The sequence below is a fragment of the Amblyraja radiata genome, chromosome 18, assembly GCF_010909765.2.
Source record: "Amblyraja radiata isolate CabotCenter1 chromosome 18, sAmbRad1.1.pri, whole genome shotgun sequence".
NCBI lineage: Eukaryota > Metazoa > Chordata > Chondrichthyes > Rajiformes > Rajidae > Amblyraja > Amblyraja radiata.
In genome coordinates this window covers 38,067,336-38,090,377 of record NC_045973.1, presented here as the reverse complement: position 1 = coordinate 38,090,377, position 23,042 = coordinate 38,067,336, and the positions used below count along the sequence as shown (strand labels likewise).

The 23,042-nt window shown below is 42.2% G+C and overlaps 1 protein-coding gene across 1 annotated transcript in view; it reads right to left on the bottom strand.

The window, feature by feature from the left end:
- fam120a (family with sequence similarity 120A) overlaps positions 1-23,042 on the bottom strand; it is a 149,133-nt gene that overhangs the window by 3,209 nt on the left and 122,882 nt on the right. Inside the window, 1 exon segment of the mRNA XM_033037178.1 lies at positions 13,674-13,776. Within this exon segment, the coding sequence (XP_032893069.1) occupies positions 13,674-13,776 (103 nt within the window).

Genomic DNA, 23,042 nt, shown 5'->3' with positions numbered 1-23,042 from the left:
TTGAAATTTGACCACAGATCTGCACCTTAATCATCACTATCGCACCTGTCTTTCCCACTCCCTTAACGCAAAGACCATGTGATTCTAGGCCCGTTTTATACTTTTATTGTTGGTACTTTTCAAAATGATGACATTTAAAGGCCATTCTCACGTTATGAGCTGACACAAGAGGTAACCCGAGTTAAACCTCGTGGTAATAATGTACGATTAACGTACGGCATTCGTGGACGCAACGTAGTACATTGTGGCGCTAACGGCAGGTTCTCGTGTAACTTGTCTACTCTTGCAATGTTTGAAATTTTCCACGAGTCAATTTTACTCTTGTGGTTAATAATTGAAACATTTTAACTCGATTTAAGAACGTAGTGGCCCGTGCGTTTACCTTAGTGTATCGTGAGTCTACCGTGGGAACTCTTTAACTCAGCGGGCAGGCAGCAGCAGATTGTCGCTCCCTTCAGTTTCCCAGCGACAGTCACCTGCCACGCGAGATAGATCATGCACTGTTGTAGGTCTCCTTTGCACGTCGGTGTTTCTGTCTTTCTCCACTCATTGTTGGCCCTATCTGTCACCACCCCCACCTACACCCCTCTGCTTCCCGGCCATGTGTGTGACCCTTCCCTCCCCTCTCCAGCTCCCCGCCCATTGCACCGGCGCGGAGGCTTTGCACTGTCTTCACGTCGGCGATGCCAGCAGGTCCGTGCCAGTCACCGGAGACGTCAGGACCAATGGGACATCGACCCCCAGGCCCACCACAAGCACGGAGAACCCAGAGACCCACAGCCAACAGCAACTCCAGCCCAGCCCCGCTCCAACTCCAGAGGAACCCGGGTTGCGGATGAGGGGGCGCAGCTCGGGCTGTGGGCGAACTGCCACTTGTCGCCGTAGCGGCCCATCGGGGAGCGGGTTCCTGTTGGTCCTGACGTCTCCAGCCACCCCCCTGTACAGAGGTGAGCAGGAGAGTGTGGTTGTTTGCAGTTGCAGAGGGAGGGGGCAAGGGCGGTACAGTTCCCAGTCTCAGCTTCTGTCCAGGGGGGTGGCTGGAGACGTCAGGACCAACGGACACCGACCCCCAGCAAGCACGGAGATCCCAGAGACCCACAGCCAGCAGCAACTCCAGCCCAGCCCCGCTTCAACTCCAGAGGAACACGCTCCCCGTAGGGGCAGAAGCTGATGGTGTGCGAGGTACGTCTTGTTCTTGGGGTGGCGGATGAGGGGGCGCAGCTCGGGCTGTGGGCGAACTGCTACTTGTCGCCGTAGCGGCCCATCGGGGAGCGGATTCCTCTGGAGTTGGAGGGGGAGGGGGGTATTATGCTGTTTGATCGCCCCCTGCTATCCCAGGGACAGGGAGACACAGCGGCTTTTGAGACTGGTTGGCAATCACTTCCAAAGTTCTGCCCAGTCAGTACACCTCTCCTACACTTGTCTCCCGCACTAAGATCACCCCGCAGAGAATGATCCCAGCCTAACCCAAGAGCCATGTCACCCCAGACAGATTAATGACGCCCCCCCCCCCCCCCCCCCAACCTCTCTCCATCTCAACTCACGCCTGGGCACCAAAGCAACTCAGGAGGCGAACCTTGAGCTCCGTCTCACAACAATCTGATGTGCACATCCGTCCACATTCAAAGATTTAATCTCCCGTCTCCCCGCAGTGTGTAGACATGGCAGTAAATTCAATTAAAACATATCAAACCTGTGTGTTTCAAACAAATCATAAGTATAACTGCTCTGGCACTGGATGGTGCGCATTTTCCCTTTGTAGGTCACATCAATAAATGCGGCCGCTCTGAATTATATCTTTAAAACAAAGCCACAGGATGGAGAGGTCTTCTTTAACACTGTTGCTTATTAAAACATAGCACTGTTGCTTATTAAAACAAAACTTCAGTCAGGATTGGCTCAAGAGTAACTGCTTAATTTCGAGCTCCCGATAGCAAGTTTAAAACTAGCCTCCCTTAATTCACTAATTGCTACATAATTGCGACAACTAGAAGTCAAAAGAAACGTGACGGACGAGAAAGAAAGAATTCACCGGAGATGGACAAAGCTCAAAGCTCAGCAGAAACCGTGCGCTCAATGCTACACAATATCAGTAAGGAAATACATGACTTCAGGACTGAATATAAAGTGGACTTACATAAATTTAAAGAAGTAATCAAAGAAGACATGAAAACCGAACTCAGAGTACTGAAGCAAGAAATTTATCATAAACTTTCTGCAAACTCCAAACAAATCCACGCCCATGAAACTAGACTAAACAAAGCTGAAGCACGAATTGAAGAGGCTGAGACAATTAACATGGCTGTGAAAAATGTGCTGTTTAAATCTATGAAAAAACAGAAAGCCATGCAAGAAAAACTGACTGATTTGGAAGGACGGTCTAGACGAAATAACATTCGCATCTACGGCGTACCTGAAGAGAAAGAAGGCAAATCCATGTCTGAATTTGTGGAGCAACTTTTAAAAACTGAACTCGTAATAACAACGGACACCAACGTACGGATCCAGCGCGCGCACAGAGCTTTGGCTCGCAAACCGGAAGGTAATTCACCACCTAGGTCTATAGTGGTAAATTTCCTGGAGTTTAATACCAAATAAATGGTATTGAAAAAGGCCTGGGGAAAGAAGATAATGATTGATGGGCGACGTCTATCATTTGACCACAACTATGCAACGGAGGTTGTCCAGAAGCGCAAGGCATAAAGAGGGCCCTGAAGGAGAGAGGTGTCCGCTTCCAGACCCCGCTGAACAAGATGCGCATTCACTGGGACTCAGGAACATGCACATACCATAGTGCACAAGATGCAGCGCAGGAATTGAGGAGGAGAGGCTACTCCGTGGAGACACCTGATTACAGCGCTGAGGAGCTGGCGGACCCAGAGATGGAGCGTCTTCTCCAGGCTTTGACATGGCAGAGAGTTGGAAAGAGGAGCGAAGATGAGAGTGAGACAGCAAGAGAGCGACTACAGGAGTCTGAGCAGACCCCATCCAACTAGCTTTTATTGTGCCACAAATTCTTTTGGACTAAAAAATAAGTGCTATCGGATGACGTTGGACGATACTAGGATGCGTGAAATGGAGTGTTTCACCTCTAGTGAGGGGCCCTCTGGGAGGAGGCTTCCCCCTATACCTGCCAACGGGGACTCAGGGTGGAAACGAATCACCCTTACTTGGAAGTCAACTGTTTTTTCTTTTCTTTTCTTTTTTTTATTTGGCACATGTTGTCCAGATGTTCAGACCTGCAGTTTCAAGTTATCTGGAGATTTATGAATGCAAGACAGTAGGTAAATTAAATGTCACGTAATACTATCAAATTGGTGTCACTCAATGTAAATGGGATGAATAATCCAGTTAAAAGGAGCAAGGTCCTGGCTAAACTGAAAAAAGAAAAGGCCCAGGTACTATTTTTACAAGAAACCCACCTCTGCCTCAACAAGAACATGAGAAATTAAAACGCTTTGGCTTTAGAAATGCATTTTATAGTTCCTATAAAACTAGCCAAAAGAGGGGAGTGGCTATCCTTATTACAAATGCAGTCCAATTTGAATGTCATAAAGAAGTCAGGGACAAAGAGGGAAGGTATGTATTAGTTAAAGGAAAGCTGGAAAACAAAGTCGTGACACTGATCAATGTATATGCCCCCCCAGAGAGTACCAAATGTTTTTTCAAAACTCTGTTTGACATTATTGCTTTAGATACTGAAGGTATTTTGATATGTGGAGCGGACTTCAATGTGGTCATGAATCATAATTTGGATACAACAAGCCTAAAAAAAACCAAGATGCATCTGACCAAGTTTATTAACACATCAGTACAGGAAATGGGCCTAATTGATGTTTGGAGAGAACTTCACCCTTTAGAAAGGGACTACACACACTATTCAGTACCTCACTCAGTCTACTCCAGGATTGACTACTTTTTAATTAATACGGGTGAAAGTCACAGGATCACAGAGTGTAAAATCGGGGTGGCAGATGTATCTGACCACAGTGCGATCAGCTTGACAGTACACCTGAATAGTAGAAAAAGAAATACTGTTTGGAGGCTCAATGTGGGGATTTTGAATAATAAGGCAAATGTGGAACAAATAAGGGAAGAGATAAAAAGGTACATAGAAGAGAATGATAACGGGGATGTGGATCCTGTAATACTGTGGGATGCTATGAAGGCAGTTATACGTGGAAAGCTGATCGCCCTGACATCATCACAAAAAAAGGCCCGGCTAGCTACGTATGAACATAAAGTAGAAAAACTGAAAGAATTGGAGAAAAAACATAAAAACATACAGGATCAGTTGGTACTAAAACAGATTAAGGAAAAAAGGGGGGGGAGATAGATGAGGTCCTCAGGGGAGATATGGAAAAAAGGGCAAGATTCGTAAAGCAGACCTATTATGAAGCAGGTCCAAAAGCAACTAGACTCCTGGCCAGACGCCTGCGTAAACAGCAGGCCTCTAATACAATTCATAAAATAAGAGATCCTAAAACCAATCAATTATCACATGAGCCAGATGAGATAGAAAGAATATTTGAAGAATACTATAAGAAACTCTATTCTAAACCACCGTCAGCTGACGAAAGAACAATGAGAAGTTTTCTTAACTCACTTGATCTGCCATCAATTGGTGAGATACAAAATAATACCATTACGTCACAATTTACGGTTAATGAGCTGGAAGCTAGAAGCTGCAATCAGTAGACTCAAGGCTAGTAAATCACCAGGCAGCGATGGGTTCCGACCAGATATAATTGGTCTTTTCGCTGATGATATTATTATTTTTCTTGAACGACCAGATATATGTCTCCCAAATCTAATGAACCTATTTGAAACATATGGATACTACTCAGGGTATAAATTGAATATAACAAAAACACAAATTCTTTCATTCAATTATTCTCCATCCCAACAAATCAGAGATGCATATAATCTGAAATGGAACTCTAAAACAATGCAGTATCTTGGTGTAACTATAACCAAAACACTTTCCAACTTGTTTGAAACTAATTATAACAAAATTGAAGAAAACATCAAAAAGGATGTTGAGAGGTGGTCGACCCTTCCTCTAGACTTCAGTGCCAGAATACAAACGGTAAAAATGAATATCCTACCTAAACTACTATATTTATTCCAATCTCTCCCAATTAATGTTCCCCGAGATAAATTCATAGCCTGGGATAAAATGATCTCTAGATTCATTTGGAATAGCAAAAAACCAAGAATAAAATTAACAACACTTCAACTGCCGAAATGCAAGGGTGGAATGGCTTTGCCAAATCTGAAGAAATATTTTTATGCAGCTCAACTCAGACCTCTGGCTTGTTGGTGTAGACCTGATTATGAATCTCGATGGAAAGAAATGGAAAGGGAGATACAGGGTTACCAGACCCAGATTTTGGTGGGAGACAAAAATCTGAGAGGGGCTTTGAGACATGCTATGGATCCAATAGTAGCATTTACGTTAGAAATATGGAATGTTATAGTGGAAAAATACAAATTAAAAGGAGGGGTTCACGCATTGAAGTGGTTCGCATATGACTCAAAGTTTAAGCCAGGGGTGTATGATTCAAAATTCAAAGAATGGGCACAAAAAGGCATAACGGCAATGTATACAGTTTCAGAAAATGGCGAGTTTATGAGCTTCCAAGATTTAAAGTCAAAGTATGGTCTCGAAAACAAAGATTTTTTTAGATGCTTGCAATTAAGAGACTACTTTATAAAAGAGATAAGGCCAGAACTAGATGAAACTTCAAATAATGTGATCAAGGTGATTGTGGATGCATACAAACAGAAGGGGTCTCGGGTCATCTCTGCTTTCTACCAAGCTCTGGTGGAAAGCTGGGGAGAATCAATGCTCTACATAAAAACAAAATGGGAAGCAGAATTAAAGATTCAAATAACAGAAGAAGAATGGTATCAAATGTGTGAAACACAATGTTCATCCACAAGCTCACTAGTATGGAGAGATTTTTGCTGGAAGAATCTATCTCGCTTTTTTATAACACCCAAAATAAAAAGCAGACAACTTGCTGTCCAACAACACTGTTGGAGGCTGTGTGGGAGTACGGAGGCAGACCACTCGCATATTTTCTGGAACTGTGTAAAGATAAGGCCATACTGGGAAAATGTTAATGCAGCTGTAAATAATATCTTGGGTTATAAAATCCCAAATACTTGCTCTGTGATGTATCTGGGGCGTATTAAAGATAGTGTAAAAATAGAAGATACATATTTGATTAAAGTTTTGCTTGCAGCAAGTAAGAAGGCCATTACCAGGCAGTGGCGTAATGAAAAAAGTCCAAAACAGGAACAGTGGTTAGAAATTGTGCGAGACATCTTTAATATGGAGAAATTGACATATTCCTTGAGAGTCAAGGAGAATTCATTTGAGAAGATCTGGGAAAAATGGACTGTTTATTTGAGCCATGACACCAATTAGATAAATGCCGAGCTAGATATGGGAAGATTGCGTTATATAGAACTAGATGGTATGTTTGTATGAATGTTGAATTATCTCCAGATAACTAATCAATGTAATGGTTTTTCTTTTTTTAATTTGATAAGTGAACCACACGGTGTTATTCCCAATTTTTTTTAATTTATCTACTTTTTTTCCCCCCCCCCCCCATCTACTTATTTTTTTATTTTGATTGCTGTTTTTCTTACTTTGTTTTATTTATGGTGATGGTGTTGCACTGTTTTGAAAATATCTCTTAAAAATCAATAAAAATTTAAGTGAAAAAAAAAGAGTAACTCGGGAGACGAACTGGGAACATCGCAGAAATGACAAGTAAACGGGAAACTGCCGTCTACCCGTGGGAACTCGGTTAAACTCTTGATCTTTCACTTGTTATATCGTGCTCAACCACGACCCCTTCACTCGGGTTAGCTCGTAACGTGAGAATGGCCTATAAATGTGACATCTGTAAGTGATTAAAAAGTTTGCCGTGATGGGAAGTTGGGCCAAAGAGCCTGTTTCCATGCTGTGTGATTCTATGTCTTCATTTTTCAGGAAGGTCGTGCATTAGATGCATATCAGGTCACCCCATTTTGATGCAGATTTAGGGTGAATGCAATCTGGGAATTTTCCCCCCAAAAAAATAAACTCTAGTTATATACGCTTTTGTTATTCTCTGTATTTAACGCAGAGGAATTGCTTTCCCCAAGCAATGGGAATGGGAATGGTGTGAAGTCTGACTCTGTTGTAGGTTTGATCCTATATGGGAGAGTGCATGTTTCCAGTAACCCTTATGCCTGGGAATATTTACGAATAATGGCGCAGTTGCTAAAGCCGCTGCCTCACAGCACAGAGTCAAAGATCCTGACCTCGTCTGTGAGGAATCTGCATGTTCTCCCTTCGACCATATGGGTTTCCTCCGGGTGCTCTGGTTTCCGCCCACATCCTATCCGAAAGATGTGCAGGTTTGTAGGTTAATTGGCTTCTATAAATTGTCCCTAGTGTGTAGGGAGTGGATGCGAAAGTGGGTTAACATAGAAGTAGCGTGAACTGGTGATCGATGGTTGATATGGACAGTGGGCAGAAAGGCATGTTTCCATGCTGTATCTTTAAACTATACTAAGCCAACGTTCACTCCAGTGGATATTTCATAACTATGCCCTTTCCTCTTGTGAACTATCAATGCGGCTTTCTTTATCCCTTTCCAAAATCATAAAGTGTAAGAAGGAACTGCAGATGCTGGTTTAAATCGAAGACAGACACAAAAGGCTGGAGTAGCTCAACGGGTCAGGCAGCATAGGTGATGTTTCCAGTCGAGACCCTTCTTCAGACTGAGACTCAGGGGAAAGGAGAACGAGTGATATACAGTGCATTCAGAAAGTATTCAGACCCCTTCACTTTTTCCACATTTTGTTACATTACAGCCTTATTCCAAAATGGATTAAATTCATTTTTTTTAACCATCAATACCACATAATAAAAAAGCGAAAACTGGTGTTTATAAATTTTTGCAAAGTAATTAAGAGGAAATAACAGAAATATCACATTTACATAAGTATTCAGACCCTTTGCAATGACACTCAAAATTGAGCTTCGGTGCATCCTGTTTCCATTGATTATCCTTGAGATGTTTCTACAACTTGATTGGAGTCCACAAGTGGTAAATTAAATTGATTGGACATGATTTGGAAAGCACACACCTGTCTATATAAGGTCCCACAGTTGACAGTGCATGTCAGAGCAAAAACCAAGCCATGAAGACGAAGGAATTGTCTGTAGACTTCCAAGACATAATTGTGTCGAGACACAGATCTGGGGAAGGATATAAAACAATTTCTGCAACATTGCAGGTCCCGAGGAGCACAGTGGCCTCTGACATCCTTAATTGGAAGAACTTTGGAACCACCAGGAATCTGCATAGAGCTGCCACCCGGCCAAACTGAACAATCGGGGGAGAAGGGCCTTGGTCAGGGAGGTGACCAAAAACCCGATGGTCACTCTGATAGAGCTCCAGAGTTCCTCTGTGGAGATGGTAGAAACTTCCAGAAGGACATCTATATCTGCATCACTCCACCAATCAGGTCTTTATGGTAGAGTGGCCAGACGGAAGCCACTCCTCAGTAAAAGGCCCGCGACAGCCCGCTTGGAGTTTGCCAAAAGGCACCTGAACCAAATTCTCTGGTCTGATTAAATCAAGATCGAACTCTTTGGCCTGAATGCCAAGTGTCACTAGTGGAGGAAACCAGGCACCGCTCATCACCTGGCCAAAACCACATCTAGGGTGAAGTATGGTGGTGGCAGCATCATGCTGTGGGGATGTTTTTCAGCGGCAGGAACTGGGAGGCTAGTCAGGATTGAGGGAAAGATGATCGGAACAAAGTACCGAGAGATCCTTGATGAAAACCTGTTCCAGAGAGTTCTGGACCTCAGACTGGGGAGTAGGTTCACCTTCCAATAGGACAACGACCCTAAGCACACAGCTATGACAACGCACGAGTGGCTTTGTGACAAGTCTGTGAATGTCCTCGAGTGGCCCAGCCAGAGCTCGGACTTGAACCCGATCGAATATCTCTGGAGAGACCTGAAAATAGCTGTGCATCGACGCTCCCCATCCAACCTGACAGAGCTTGAGAGGAGCTTGAGAGAAATTACCCAAATACAGCTGTGCCAAGCTTGTAGCGTCATACCCAAGAAGACTTGAGCCTGTAATCGCTGCCAAAGGTGCCTCAACAAAGTACTGAGTAAATGGTCTGAATACTTATGTAAATATGATATTTCAGTTATTTCTTTTTTAATTACTTTGCAAAAATGTCTAAACACCTGTTTTCACTTTTTTAATTGTGGGGTATTGTGTTTAGATTGATGATAAAATAAATGAACAATCCATTTTAGAATAAGGCTATAACGTAACAAAAAGTGAAGGGCTATGAATACTTTCTGAATGCACTGTTGATGTAGTTAGGAGAAATGAATGGAAGATATGCAAAAAAATGATAATCAAGGAAATGTGGGACACACAATAGGCCATTGTTGGCTGTGGGATATGCGATAACAAATATACACATACATTTCCCTTAAATGTTGCCCCTTTCACCTTAAATCCATGCCTTCTAGTATCTGATTTTTCCATCCTGTGAAAAAGGTTCAGACAGTCTACCCTATCTATGCCTCTCATTTTATCTGCTTCTATCAGGGCTCCCCGCACCTACTGGTATTCTGGAGGAAACAATCTAAGTCTGTCCAACATCTCCCTGTAGCTAATACATCTTAATCCAGGCATCATTCACGATGAATATTACCACTTTTTAATGATTTCATTTTATGTTCAATTTGGGGCACCTTCTTTAAAAAAACGATGACGCCTAGATTTCAGGGAAAGAAAAATAATGGATAAATCACAATATATTTTTAAAAATAGGTAGATTTCTCAACTTAAAAGGCATCTGAGTATGGAAATAGTGGAAATATAGTATTGAGATAGCACAATCATAGATGAACATTCTTCAGAAAATGGCCATTGTAATTATGTTGGCAAACAAATGCAGTGTATCAGAGAAAAATGTCATCACACTGTTTTGCAATGGTGCCAGATATTCCATCATGCCTTTAGGGTCATTACTCTTCATGGTTGGGATATTAATGGTACAGATATAAACAGTAAGCACAGGGGTCGGCCAGTTGACCCTTAGTGGATTCATTGGGGGTGGGGGTGGGGGGGATCATCTATAAACATCTCAACACTATATTTCCACTCTCCCCCCACCTATTTATGCCTTTTCAGTTGAGATCTACCAACTTTTTAAATGCATTGGGTGATTTAGCCAGTCTCTTGCCTACTATGGCAGACAATTTCATAAGTTCATTGCCGAAGTAAAGAAACAAATCTCTTGTCCTGTAACGGACATTATAACCCAGGTCTCAGAATGTCAGGCACGTTCTAGTGCCAGCAAGCCACACCAACCAAGACCAGCATTTTTATCCACCTCTGCTGATATCATGGACGAGGGTTTGAATTAGATCAGGAAACATTATTGAAGGGGAGAGAAGTGTCATTAGATGCAGATGATACAGGCTTAGTACATGAGTGCAGAAGGTGGAGAAGTTTTAAATTCTGTAAATGTGCAGGTTTGTAGGTTAATTGGCCCTGTATATTGCCCCTGGTGTGTAGGGAGTGAATGAAAAAGTGAGATGACATAGAGCTTACTTTTGATCGATGGTTGGCATGGACTCGATGGGCCAAAGGGCCTGTTTCTGAGTTCTGCAGGGGTCGGTGCTGGGGCCGCTACTCTTCACGTTGTATATATCAATTATTTGGTTGACGGAATTGAAGGCCCTGTGGCCAAGTTTGCAGATGATGCGAAGATAGGTGGAGGGTCATGTATTGTAGAGAAAGCAGGGACTCTGCTGAAGGGCTTGCAAAGGTCAGGAGTGGGCAGAGAAGTGGCAGTTGGAATATAGCAAAGCAAAGTGTGGAGTCATGCATTTTGGTAGCAGGAATAAAGACGTAGACAATTTGTAAATGAGAAAAAGATTCAGAAATTGGAGGTGCAAAGGGATATGGGAGCGCTGGTGCAGGATTCCCAAAAGGTTAATTTGCAAGTTGAATCGGTAGTAAGGAATGCAAATGAAATGCATTTATTTCAAGAGGATTAGAATATAAAAACAGGGCTCTTAATGCTGAGGTTTTAGAATAGAATTAGATTAGATTCCTTTATTGTCATTCACCCCTTTCGGTCTGAACGAAATTATGTTGCCTGCAGTCATACACAGAACCAATAAAAACAAAACATACAATAAACACAAATTAAACATCCACCACAGTGAGTTCACCAAGCACATCCTCACTGTGATGGAGGCAAAGTCTTATAAGGCACTGGTCAGACTGCATTTGGAATATTGTGAGCAGTTTTGGGTCCCATATCTGAGGAATGGAGAGGGTCCAGAGAAGGTTAATGAGAATGATCCCGGGAATTATTAGGTTATCGTACGATGAGCATTTGACGGCACTGGGCCTGTACTCGCTGGAATTTAGAAGGAGGAGGGGGGGGACCTCATTGAAACTTACTGAATAGTGAAAGTCCTGGATAGAGTGGATGTGGCAAGGATGTTTCCACCAGTGGGAGAGTCTACGACCAGAGGGCACAGGCTCAGAATGAAAGGATGTACCTTTAGAATGGAGATGAGGAGGAATTTCTTTTGTCAGACTGAAGAAGGGTTTCGGCCCAAAACGTTGCCTATTTCCTTCGCTCCATAGATGCTGCTGCACCCGCTGAGTTTCTCCAGTACTGTTGTCTACTTTGATTTTCCAGCATCTGCAGTTCCTTCTTAAACTAATTTTCTATCCATGTCAACGCCCTACCCCAAATACCATGTGCTCTAATTTTAGTCACCAGTCTCCCGTGCAGGACCTTATCAAAGGCTTTCTAAAAGTCTAGATACACTACATCCACTGGCTCCCCTTCATCCATTTTACTTGTCTCATCCTCAAAATATTCCAGAAGATTAGTCAAGCATGAAATCCCTTTCATAAATCCATGTTGACTTGGACTAATCATTTTACTGCTATCCAAATGCCCCACTATTACATCTTTAATAATTGATTGCAGCATCTTTCCCACCACCAAAGTCAGGCTAACTGGTCTGTAATTCCCCGTTTTCTCTCTCGCTCCATTCTTGAAAAGTGGGATAATATTAGCTATCCTCCAATCCACAGAAACTGATCCTGAATCTATTGAACATTGGAAAATGATTACCACTGCATCCACTATTACAAGAACCACCTCCCTGAGGACCCTGGGATGCAATCCATCCGGCCCAGGGGATTTATCATCCTTCAGTCCCATTAGCCTACTCAATACTATTTCTCGCCAAATAAAAAAAATTTCTTTATGATTGCATCAATGTGCTGGGTCCAGGACATATCTTCAGAGATGTAGTCGATGAACAACTGCCTGACGTATGTGTTCAAATGGTCCAGTGCAGAGTGGAGAACCAGTGAGATTGCGTCCCCTGTTCATATATTGTGGTGATAGGCAAATTGTGGTGGGCGCTGGTCCTTGTGAAGGTAGGAGCTGATATCAAGCATAACCAACCCCTCAAAGCACTTCATCACTATGTACCAAACTCATAACCATTACAGAGACTTATGGGACAGGAATGCTGCTCAATGTTCCAGGGTTTCAATGTTTCAGATGCGATGGAGAGGGATGTAAAAGAGGTGGAGGAGTTGCATTACTAATGAGGGAGAATGATAGAGGAGCAGGCGGAGAGGAAAAGCTGAAGAGATCATCCTCTGAGATAAGTAGACACAAGTGACAATGATGATTTACAACAACAATGTAAACGACGTGAAGTGATATAACTCAGCGGGTCAGCCAGCATTTCTGGACAACATAAATAGGTGACATTTCGGGTTGGCAGAAGGGTCCAGCACTTTGTGTCATCCTCTGAGAAAATATGGGCAGAGTTCAAAAATAAGAAAGGTGCAATCACTCATGGCCTCATTTACATCCTGTTGCAGCACCAGGTTTGGAAAAGATTAGACTAAATAATGTATAGCAGTGGTTACGAGCCATAGAATCATACAGCATGGAAACCGGCCCTTCGGCCCAACTCATCCATGCTAACCAACATACCCCATCTAAGCCAGTCGCACGTGCCCACGTTCGGTTCATATCCCTCTAAACCTTTCCTATCCTATTAGTCTCTTTTAAATGCTGTTATAGTACATGCCTCACTACCTCCTCTGACACCTTGTTTACTCAGCGCCCTCTGAGTGAAGAAATTGCCCCTGAGGTTCCTACTTAATCTTGCCCCTCTCACCTTAATCCTATGACCCCGGGTTCCTGATTTCCCTGCCCTGGATAAAAGACTGTGCATTCACACCATCTATTCCCCTCGTGATTTTATATGCCTCTTTAACATCACCGCTCAGGCTCCAGTGCTCCAAGGAATAAAGGTCCAAGCCTGCCCAACCTTTTCCAAGAGCTCCAGCCCTTGAGTCCTGGCACCATCCTTGTAAATCTTCTCTGCACCTTTCCAGCTTAATGACATCCTTCCTATATATGGCAGGTTGAACACCTGGCCTGCTTTAGTTTCAGTGATACCACATTACCCTCAACATTTTATGTTCCATGGGATGTGATGTTATTCAGTTTTCTATCAATGGCAATATGCTTCATTCTAACAAAAGGAATAGCAACATGTTCTTGTGGCTCACCCCCTGATTTCTGACATTCCAGACAGCAGCACTTTTAGTGTGGTACTTGGGTCCTCTGCAGAAACGGCTCGCAGCTGGGCTGGATATGATTCCTCTTGCACGTCTTTAAAAATAAAGGTATCAATTTTAGCTGCATGAAATGCATTTAACAGGAGCAGACTAAAACAATGGGAAAGTATCACATAGCACCAACAAAAGTAGTGGTGGTGGTGCTGCAGCTGCGACTCGCCTGCAGGGTGTCTGTCTCTCTTCCTTCTTTGTCTTATTGTTAATGTTAGATGTATGTAATAGTCTATTTTTAGTTGTGTATTATTGTGGGGGTGGGGGAAACTTTTTTATCTCTTTCTTCAACAGAGATGCAACTTTTTTTCCGTGTCATATCTCCGTTGGCGCTGCGGCCTAACATCGAGGAGCTCGGCGACCTCCAGCTGGGATTGACCTTGAGGGCTCCGGCACAGAGCCCGTGGACTCGCGGAGCTGGCTGACTTTCGGAGGCTATGGTGGAGCTGTGATTGCGGCTGCGAGGCTACTTGCCGAGGCTTTGGCCGCAGGCCCTGAGGTCTGTAACATCGGGAGCTGGTTGGTTACTGACTTCTCAGGAGCTTCAGCAACAGCAGCTTCGTCCACACCGAATCGCAAGGCTTGAATTGGCCCGTTCGCAGGACGATGGCGGGATCTTCCATCGCCCAGCGGGGGCTTCTATATCGGAAGCCTTGATGGCCTCAACACAACATTTTGACTGCCTGACCGCAGGAGAAGAAACAAGGAAGAGATACAGTGCCTTGGATAATGTTTGGGACAAAGATTAATCATTTATTTATTTGCCTCTGTCAGATTTTATTAAAGGCCATTTTTATACATTTTGGTTTCACCATATAGAAATTATAGCTGTGTTTAAACATAGTCCCCCCCATTTCAGGGCACCATAATGTTTGGGACACATGGCGTCACAGGTGTTTGTAACTGCTCAGGTGTGTTTAATTGCCTCCTTAATCCTCCTTAATAAGAGAGCTCTCAGCACCTAATCTTTCCTCCTGCCTTTCCATCACCTTTGGAAACGTTTATTGCTGTTTATCAACATGAGGACCAAAGTTGTGCCAATGAAAGTCAAACAAGCCATTATGATACTGAGAAACAAGAATAAAACTGTTGGAGACAAAAGCCAAACTTTCGGCTTACCAAAATCTACTCTTTGGAACATCATTAAGAAGAAAGAGAGCACTGGTGAGCTTACTAATCACAAAGGGACTGGCAGACCAAGGAAAACCTCCACAGCTGATAGAAGAATTCTCTCTATAATAAAGAAAAATCCCCAAACACCTGTCCGACAGATTAGAAACACTCTTCAGGAGTGGATTTGTCAATTACCACTGTCCGCAGAAGACTTCATGAACACAAATACAGAGGCTACGCTGCAAGATGCAAACCACTGGTTAGCCACAAAAAAAGGATGGCCAGGTTACAGTTTCCCAAGAAGTACTTAAAAGAGCAACCACAGTTCTGGAAAATGGTCAGTGGGGGTGTTATGCCCTGGGCATGCTTTTCAAAGCTAAGAATGGTCAATTCTTGAGTGGCCAAGTCAATCATCCGATCTGAACCCAATTGAGCATGCCTTTTATATACTGGAAGGGACTAGCCCCCAAAACAAGCATAAGCTAAAGATGGCTGCAATACAGGCCTGGCAGAGCATCATTAGAAAGACACCCAGCAACTAGTGATGTCCATGAATCGCTGACTTCAAGCAGTCATTGCATGCAAAGGATATGCAACAAAATACTAAACATGACTACTTCCATTTACATGATATTGCTGTGTCCCAAACATTATGGTGCCCTGATATGGGTGGACTATGTATAAACACTGCTGTAATTTCTACATGGTGAAACCAAAATGTATAAACGTGGCTTTTATTAAAATCTGACAATGTATTGCAGTCATCTTTAGCATGCTTGTTTTGGGGGCTAGTCCCCTTCAGTTTTCTCTTCAGCATTAAGGCATGCTCAATTGGGTGATTGAATTGACAATTTTTTAGCTTTGAAAATCTCCTTTGTTGCTTTAGCAGTATGTTTGGGATCATTGTCTTGCTGTAGAATGAACCGACGGCCAATGAGTTTTGAGGCATTTGTCTGAACTTGAGCAGATAGGATGTGTCTATACACTTCAGAATTCATTATGCTACTACTATCAGCAGTTGTATCATTAATGAAGATAAGTGAGCCAGTACCTTCAGCAGCCATACATGCCCAGGTCATTACACCCCCACCACCGTGTTTCACAGATGAGGTGGTATGCTTTGGATCTTGGGCAGTTCCTTCTCTCCTCCATACTTTGCTTTTGCCATCACTCTGATATGTTAATCTTCATCTCATCTTTCCACAAGACATTTTTCCAGAACTGTGGTTGCTTTTTTAAGTACTTGGCAAACTGTAACCTGGCCATCCTATTTTTGCAGCTATAAATAGCAATAAAAGTTTCCAAAGATGATGGAAAAACTGGAGGAAAGACTAGGTGCTGAGAGCTCTCTTATACCTGCATGAACAAGGCAATTAAACACACCTAAGCAATTACAAACCCCTGTAAAGCGATGTGTCCCAAACATTATGGTGCCCTGAAATGGGGGGACTGTGTATAAACACAGCTGTAATTTCTACATAGTGAAACCAAAAGGTATAAAAATGGGCTTTAATAAAATCTGACAATGTGCACTTTAACCACATGTGATTTTTTTTGTAACAAATCTCAAATTGTGGCGTACAGAGGCAAATAAATACATGATGGGTCATTGTCTCAAATATTACGGAGGGCACTGCATCTGCCTGCAATCTATATCCCTCCATATCCGTATGCCTATCCAAAAGTCTCTTAAATGCCACTATCGTATCTGCTTCAACCACGACCGACAGCATGTTCAAGCTCTCACCACCCTCTGTGTAAAAAAATGTGCCCTCGGATCTCTAGTAAACTTTGTCCCTCTCGTCTTAAAGTTATGCCCTCTAGTATTTGACTTTGCCGTCCTGGGAAAATGATTCTGACCCTCTATCCTATCTATGCCTCTCATCATTTTATATACCCGTCAGGTCTGCCGGCAACTTCTGCCGTTCCAGAGAAAATAATCCAAGTCTGTCCAACTGTCCAGTGTAGCTGAACAAAAATGTCAGCATGGATGTGGTCGGCCGATGGGGTGGTTTCTGTGTGGTACTCTAAATAGTGGCTCTCTCACTACGCGGTAGATCTACAGTCGTGAATCTGCAGTCCTCTCAGGATGACAGCATCTGTTCTCTACCATTGACTTTGCTGATGCTGTCAGCATTTCAGCCAATCTTCATATCGCATGTTTTCGGCACAGATCTTTTGATCCACATTTCAGCAGGTAAAACATGGTCAAACCCATGTTAAATATAATCAATTACTTTTTTTTGTGGTCTCCCATGACTCTGTCTGAAAAAAGGTCTCAACCCGAAACTTGGGTTGGAAACCTTTTCTCCAGAGATGCTGCCTGACCCGCTGAGTTACTCCAGCATTTTGTGTCTATATTCGGTATAAACCAGCATCTGCAGTTCCTTCCTATACAATAAAGTTTATATTTTCCCCTTTTCCAGGATTAGTACACCCTTTAAAAGAATGACGTCACTGTGTAAAGCTGAGGTGCCCAATGTAAAGTGCATGACGACTCTATCATCAGCATGTTACAACTCTACTGTAGGGCTCATCTGTGCAACAATTGATGGAGCAATAAGCAGATGAACTGGCACTGACCTCCAGCATTTTGTGGTCCTCCACATTTCATTGCATGAGTATTACATACTGGCATAGCTGTGCTCAAAAGCATACTTAAACACTGAATTTTTAGTCTAATGTAAACGAAAGTTTAGGACTTACCCAATTGGCAATTTTCATGTTTCAATTTTGTGTGCTGGGCTGGATTAGTTTTTGCAACAATTAAACTAAGCCTGCAATGTTTGGTTCGCTGATAACATTATGTATAAAATAATAGTTGTCTAGTTTCTTTTAGCTGTCATTGAGTAAATTGAGAGATTTCAGTCATCGTACGACAGTTAAAATAATTATAGAGATTTTGAAAGCACTCCCGCCCATCAAGCTGGACAAGATTTGAACGATCCTGTGATACTATTAAGTTTCAACACGTATGCAGTAAAGCCTCTTGTTAAACTGGTATTGTTGGCAACACCTCGTACTTATTTGCATTAATCTTTATTTACAATTCCTCAGCACACTTGCCCAACTGATCAAGATCCTGAAGTAATTTTTGAGAACTATCTTCGCTATCTACAATACCTCAGACTTTAGTGTAATCTGCACACATACTAATCATGCCTTTTATGTTCTCATCCAAATCATTGATATAACAAACACAAACGGCAATGGGGCCAGCACCAATTGTTGAGACACACAACTAGTCACAGGCCTGCAGTCCAAAAAAACACCTTCCACTATCACCCTCTGGTTCCTTCCATGAAATCAGTTTTCTAGCCAGCTCTCCCCGAGTCCCCAGCGACCTAACCTTCCAGTGCAGCCTTCTCAAAGGCATTGCTGGTCCATATAGACAACATCTACGGGTTTGCCCTAATCATCCTTTTTTTATTTTTTATTTTTTTTAATATTTTATTTTATTAGAAGTAAGTACAATCACATGGCACCAAAGTGCCTAATATATATTGCATAATATATTTTATGTACAGCTTCTTATTTTTTTTTGTTATATTAAAGAAAGATTAGAATAAGAAAAAGAAATTAGATAGTAAAGGATAGAAAAGCGTGAGATATATAGTGTGTAAAGAAAAAGAAGAAAGACGAATGAGTGAAGAAAGTTGAGGAAAAGAAATAGAAAAAAGAGGAGACAAAGAAAGAAAAAAAAAAGAGAAAAAAGGAGATCATTGTTTATAATCTTGACCAACCCTCGTCCAGTCCTGAAACATTTAGTTTTTACAATTGAGTTGCACCATATGATTCCAAGAAGACGACAAATGGAGACCAACTCGTTATGAATTGGTCTAATTTATCCATTAGGAGGAATCGCATTTCCTCTAGATGTGCGGTGTCCAACATATTTGCAATCCACATTTTAAGCGTTGGTATTGATGTATTTTTCCAAAATTTAAGTATTAATTTTTTTGCTATTATTAAACCATTGTTAAAAAATAAATTTTGAGATGAGTTCAATTTATTCCCATCTTCCATTACTCCAAATATAATCATTTCAGTATTAGGTTCCATTCTTAGCTTGCATAATTTTGTAAATATTTGGAAAATATCACTCCAAAATCTATAAAGTTTTGTGCAGGAGACTAAGGAGTGTGTTATAGTTGCGTTTTGGGATAGACATTTATCACAAATGGGGGATATATTTGGATAAAATTTGTTCAATCTTGTTTTTGAATAATATAATCTATTTAAAATTTTAAATTGAATTAGATTGTCTTACATTAATCGAACATTTGTGAATATACTTTTCCCATGTAACCCTCGTAATTTTTATCATTAGTTCCCGTTCCCACTCTTCTCTAAGTACCTCTGTCGATGGTAGGTCTATATTTAGAATACTATTATATAAATATGATATTAATTTTTGTGAGTCAGCTTCAATATTCATTGCTTCTTCCAATAATTCAGGAGTTATTTTTTGATATCCTTGTATATATTTTTTCATGAAATCGCAAATCTGAAGATATTTAAAATATTGGTTGTTTTTCAGTTTAAATTTTAATTGTAATTGTTGGAATGATAGTAGGTTTCCCATTTCGTACATATCCCCGATCCTTCTAATTCCGAGACTTTCCCATTGGTTATATGTTTTATCAACAAGAGATGGTTTAAATAAAGTTTAAATAAAGAGATGGTTTAAATAAATTCGCTATTGGCATTAACAATGATACATTTCTTAGTTTTAAAGATAATTTTATTTGTTTCCAAATTCTTATTGTACCATATATAATTGGGTTCTTCTTATATATTGTGTTATTCAGTTTTTTCGGGGAGAAGAGGATCGTTCCTATATTACAAGGATGACAATCCTCTTTCTCCATTTTTATCCATTCTGTCTGTTGGTTAGAACTATCCAGCCAATAAATTATATTCTTAAATTAAGAGGGAGTTAGATGTGGCCCTTGTGGCTAAAGGGATCAGGGGGTATGGAGAGAAGGCAGGTACAGGATACTGAGTTGGATGATCAGCCATGATCATATTGAATGGCGGTGCAGGCTCGAAGGGCCGAATGGCCTACTCCTGCACCTATTTTTTATGTTTCTATGTTTCTATCTTAATATGCACTGCCCAGTAATAATACATAAAATTCGGAAGTGAAAGTCCCCCAACCTCTTTTGGTAAGTGTTTTTTTGTAATTCTATGTGATCTATAGTCAAATAAAATTAGTAATAGTCCAAATCCAGCGCCGCCCGTGGCCGGACGCCCGCAGCACCAGCTCCGCGATGTTGGGAGTCGGCGGCCACAGCGCTCCAGAGCTTACCGCACGACGACCCGGTAAGGCATTGCCCGCTCCCCGCTGGTATCCCAGCGCTGTGGCCGCCGACTCCCAACATCGCGGAGCTGGGGCTGCGGGCGTCCGGCCGCGGGCGGCGCTGGATTTGGAGCGCCGCGCAGCCAGGGGTAGAGTTCGCCGGGGTCGGAGCTCCAACCGGCCCCGCCCACGGCCGCACGCCCGCAGCCCCAGCTCCGCGATGTTGGGAGTCGGCGGCCACAGCGTTCCGGAGCTTACTGCACGGCGACCTGGTAAGGCATTGCCCGCTCCCCACCTCTCCGACCAGGTAGGGGACTAAGAATTAAAGTTTCCCCCTTCACCCCCCCACCACATAAAATCCCTCCAAACTAACTGACTAACATTTAAGCAATGATTTACAATGATTCCCCGGTCTCCCGGGAGGAGGCAGCCGCTCCAGACTTTTCAAGCCGCCCGCGCTACCTACCTAATCTACGCTAAAAATCTTCCATTCCGAAATCCGAAAATTTCCAAAATCCGAGAAGTGTCTGGTCCCAAGGCTTTCGGATAAAAGGTTGTGTATTTGTGCTTTATATAAGTATTGCCACTCTACCTGATCAAATGCTTTCTCTGCATCCAAAGAAATAATTGATATATCTTCTTCCTCTACTTTATGCGAGTACATTATATTAAACAGACGTCTCAAATTATTAAATGAGTATCTTTTGGGTATAAACCCCTTGATCAGGGTTTATCAATTTACTAATATATTTGCTTAATCTTCTTGCTAAAGTCTTTGCTAAGATTTTCTGATCTGTATTTAAAAGTGATAGAGCTCTGTATGAGCCCGGATCTTCTAAATCTTTATCTTTTTTTGGAATAAGCGTAATAGTTGATTCTGTTAGTGTTTCAGGTAGTTTGTTTTCTTTAAAAGCATGGGAGTATAAATTAAATAAATAAGGGGTCGTTATCTCATGAAATTTTTTATAAAATTCATTACTAAAACCATCTGGTCCCGGTGTCTTACCATTTTTCAACGATTTTATTGTTTCACCTATTTCTTTGATTGTAATTTGAGCTCCAAGTTCCTCTTGTTCCAAAAGGTCCAGTTTTGGAAGATTACAATTATCTAAAAAAAAATTAATTTTACTATCTTCTATTTTAATTTTAGATGTATATAAGTTTTGGTAAAATTGAGCAAATCTATTATTAATATCTTTAGGTAGTATTAGTAATTCACCTTTCTCTGATTTAATTTTGGTTATAGTATTTTCCTTTTCTTGTTTTTTCAATTGGCGAGCTAAAAGCTTATGTGGTTTGTCACTAAACGCAAAATGTTCCTGTTTTGTAATTTGGAATAGTCTTATTACTCTTGCCGATAAAATTCGATTAAGTTTAAATTTCAGTAATATTATCTTATTGTGTTTATCTGTCGTGGAATCTTTAGCATTATCTAACTCTAACTCTCTGATTTCTTGTTCTAACAACATTTGTTGTTATTCTTTTTATTTTGAAAACTTTGATATGAAATTATAATTCCTCTCATAAATGCCTTAAAAGTTTCCCATAATAAAGAAGGCGAAGTACCTGGTGTATCATTTGTATCGAAAAAAAAAATTCATTTGTTGTTTTAAATATTGATAGCCTTGCACGTCATTTAAAATATGTGTATTAAACCTCCAAAAAGATTGTTCACCCGGCATTCCCTCAAATTTTACTGAAAATGTCAACGGAGAGTGATCTTGTGTGTTATGTGTGGGGGGTGGTGTGGGGGGGTAAGGGGGAAACCGTTTCGGCCGCCTCTTCCATGGAGAGGCGACTTTTTCAGGCCGCCTCCCCCGTGGCCTAACAGCATGGATCGGCGCCGACTTTCCCGGAGACGCGCCCGGAGCTTCAGCGGCGGGCACAGCGTGGACTCTCGGCGCGTAGCGGGTGAGACCTCGCTGGAGGGGAGCGCTCCGTTACGCTGGCCCGCGGCAGCCGGCAGCCTGAAGCAGCGGTCTGCAGAACTCCAGCTGGTGCGGCGTCTACAGCCCGGGATCTCACGTTGGGGACCCGGGTGGAAGAAGCTTCCACCGCCGGCCCGCGGCCATCTTCTACCGCGGGTGCGGTATGGACATAACATCACCCCAGGAGGGGAGCTTCGACCGCCGGCCCTGCAGACTGTGGTGCTTCCGGCTGCGGCACGGCAGGTACTTTAAAACTTTGACCGCCGGCCTGCGGCCTACACCAGCCTGAAGCCACGGTCTCTGGTTGGGAAGAGCCGATCCTGGACTCACCTTGACTTTGACTTTGTCCCTTACCATCTGGACGCCCGCAGCAACGGCTGTGGAGGGTGGTGGTCCCGACCACGGGGGGAAATGGAGGAGGACTGGCCAAGCTCTGTGCCTTCCACCACAGTGATGAACGCTGTGGTGGATGTTTGTGTAAAATTTTAATGTGGTTGTGTTCTTTATTATTGTACCGCTGCTGGCAACCCAAATACCACCGACCTTGGTTGTGTGGCAATAAAATTATTTCTATTTTCTATCTGAGATACTACTAATGTGGTATGTTGGATTGTTTGTATATGGCATTAATTTCATATCCACGAAAAAAAAATAATCAATTCTTGAATAAGTTTTATGTACCGAAGAGTAAAACGAGTATTCCCTTCCAACTGGATTAGCAGATCTCCATACATCTATTATATTAGTATTTTTTATATGTATTTAGAAGTTAACTAATCATCCTTTTTAGTTACTTCTTCAAAAAAGATTCATAAGACATGATCTCCCACAAACAAAACCATGGTGATTATTCTTAATCAGCCCGTCAATCCAAATGCGTATATATATTATCACTCAGAATCCTCTACAATAACTTGCCTACCACCAATGTTAGGCTCACTGGTCTGTGGTTCCCAGGCCACACTC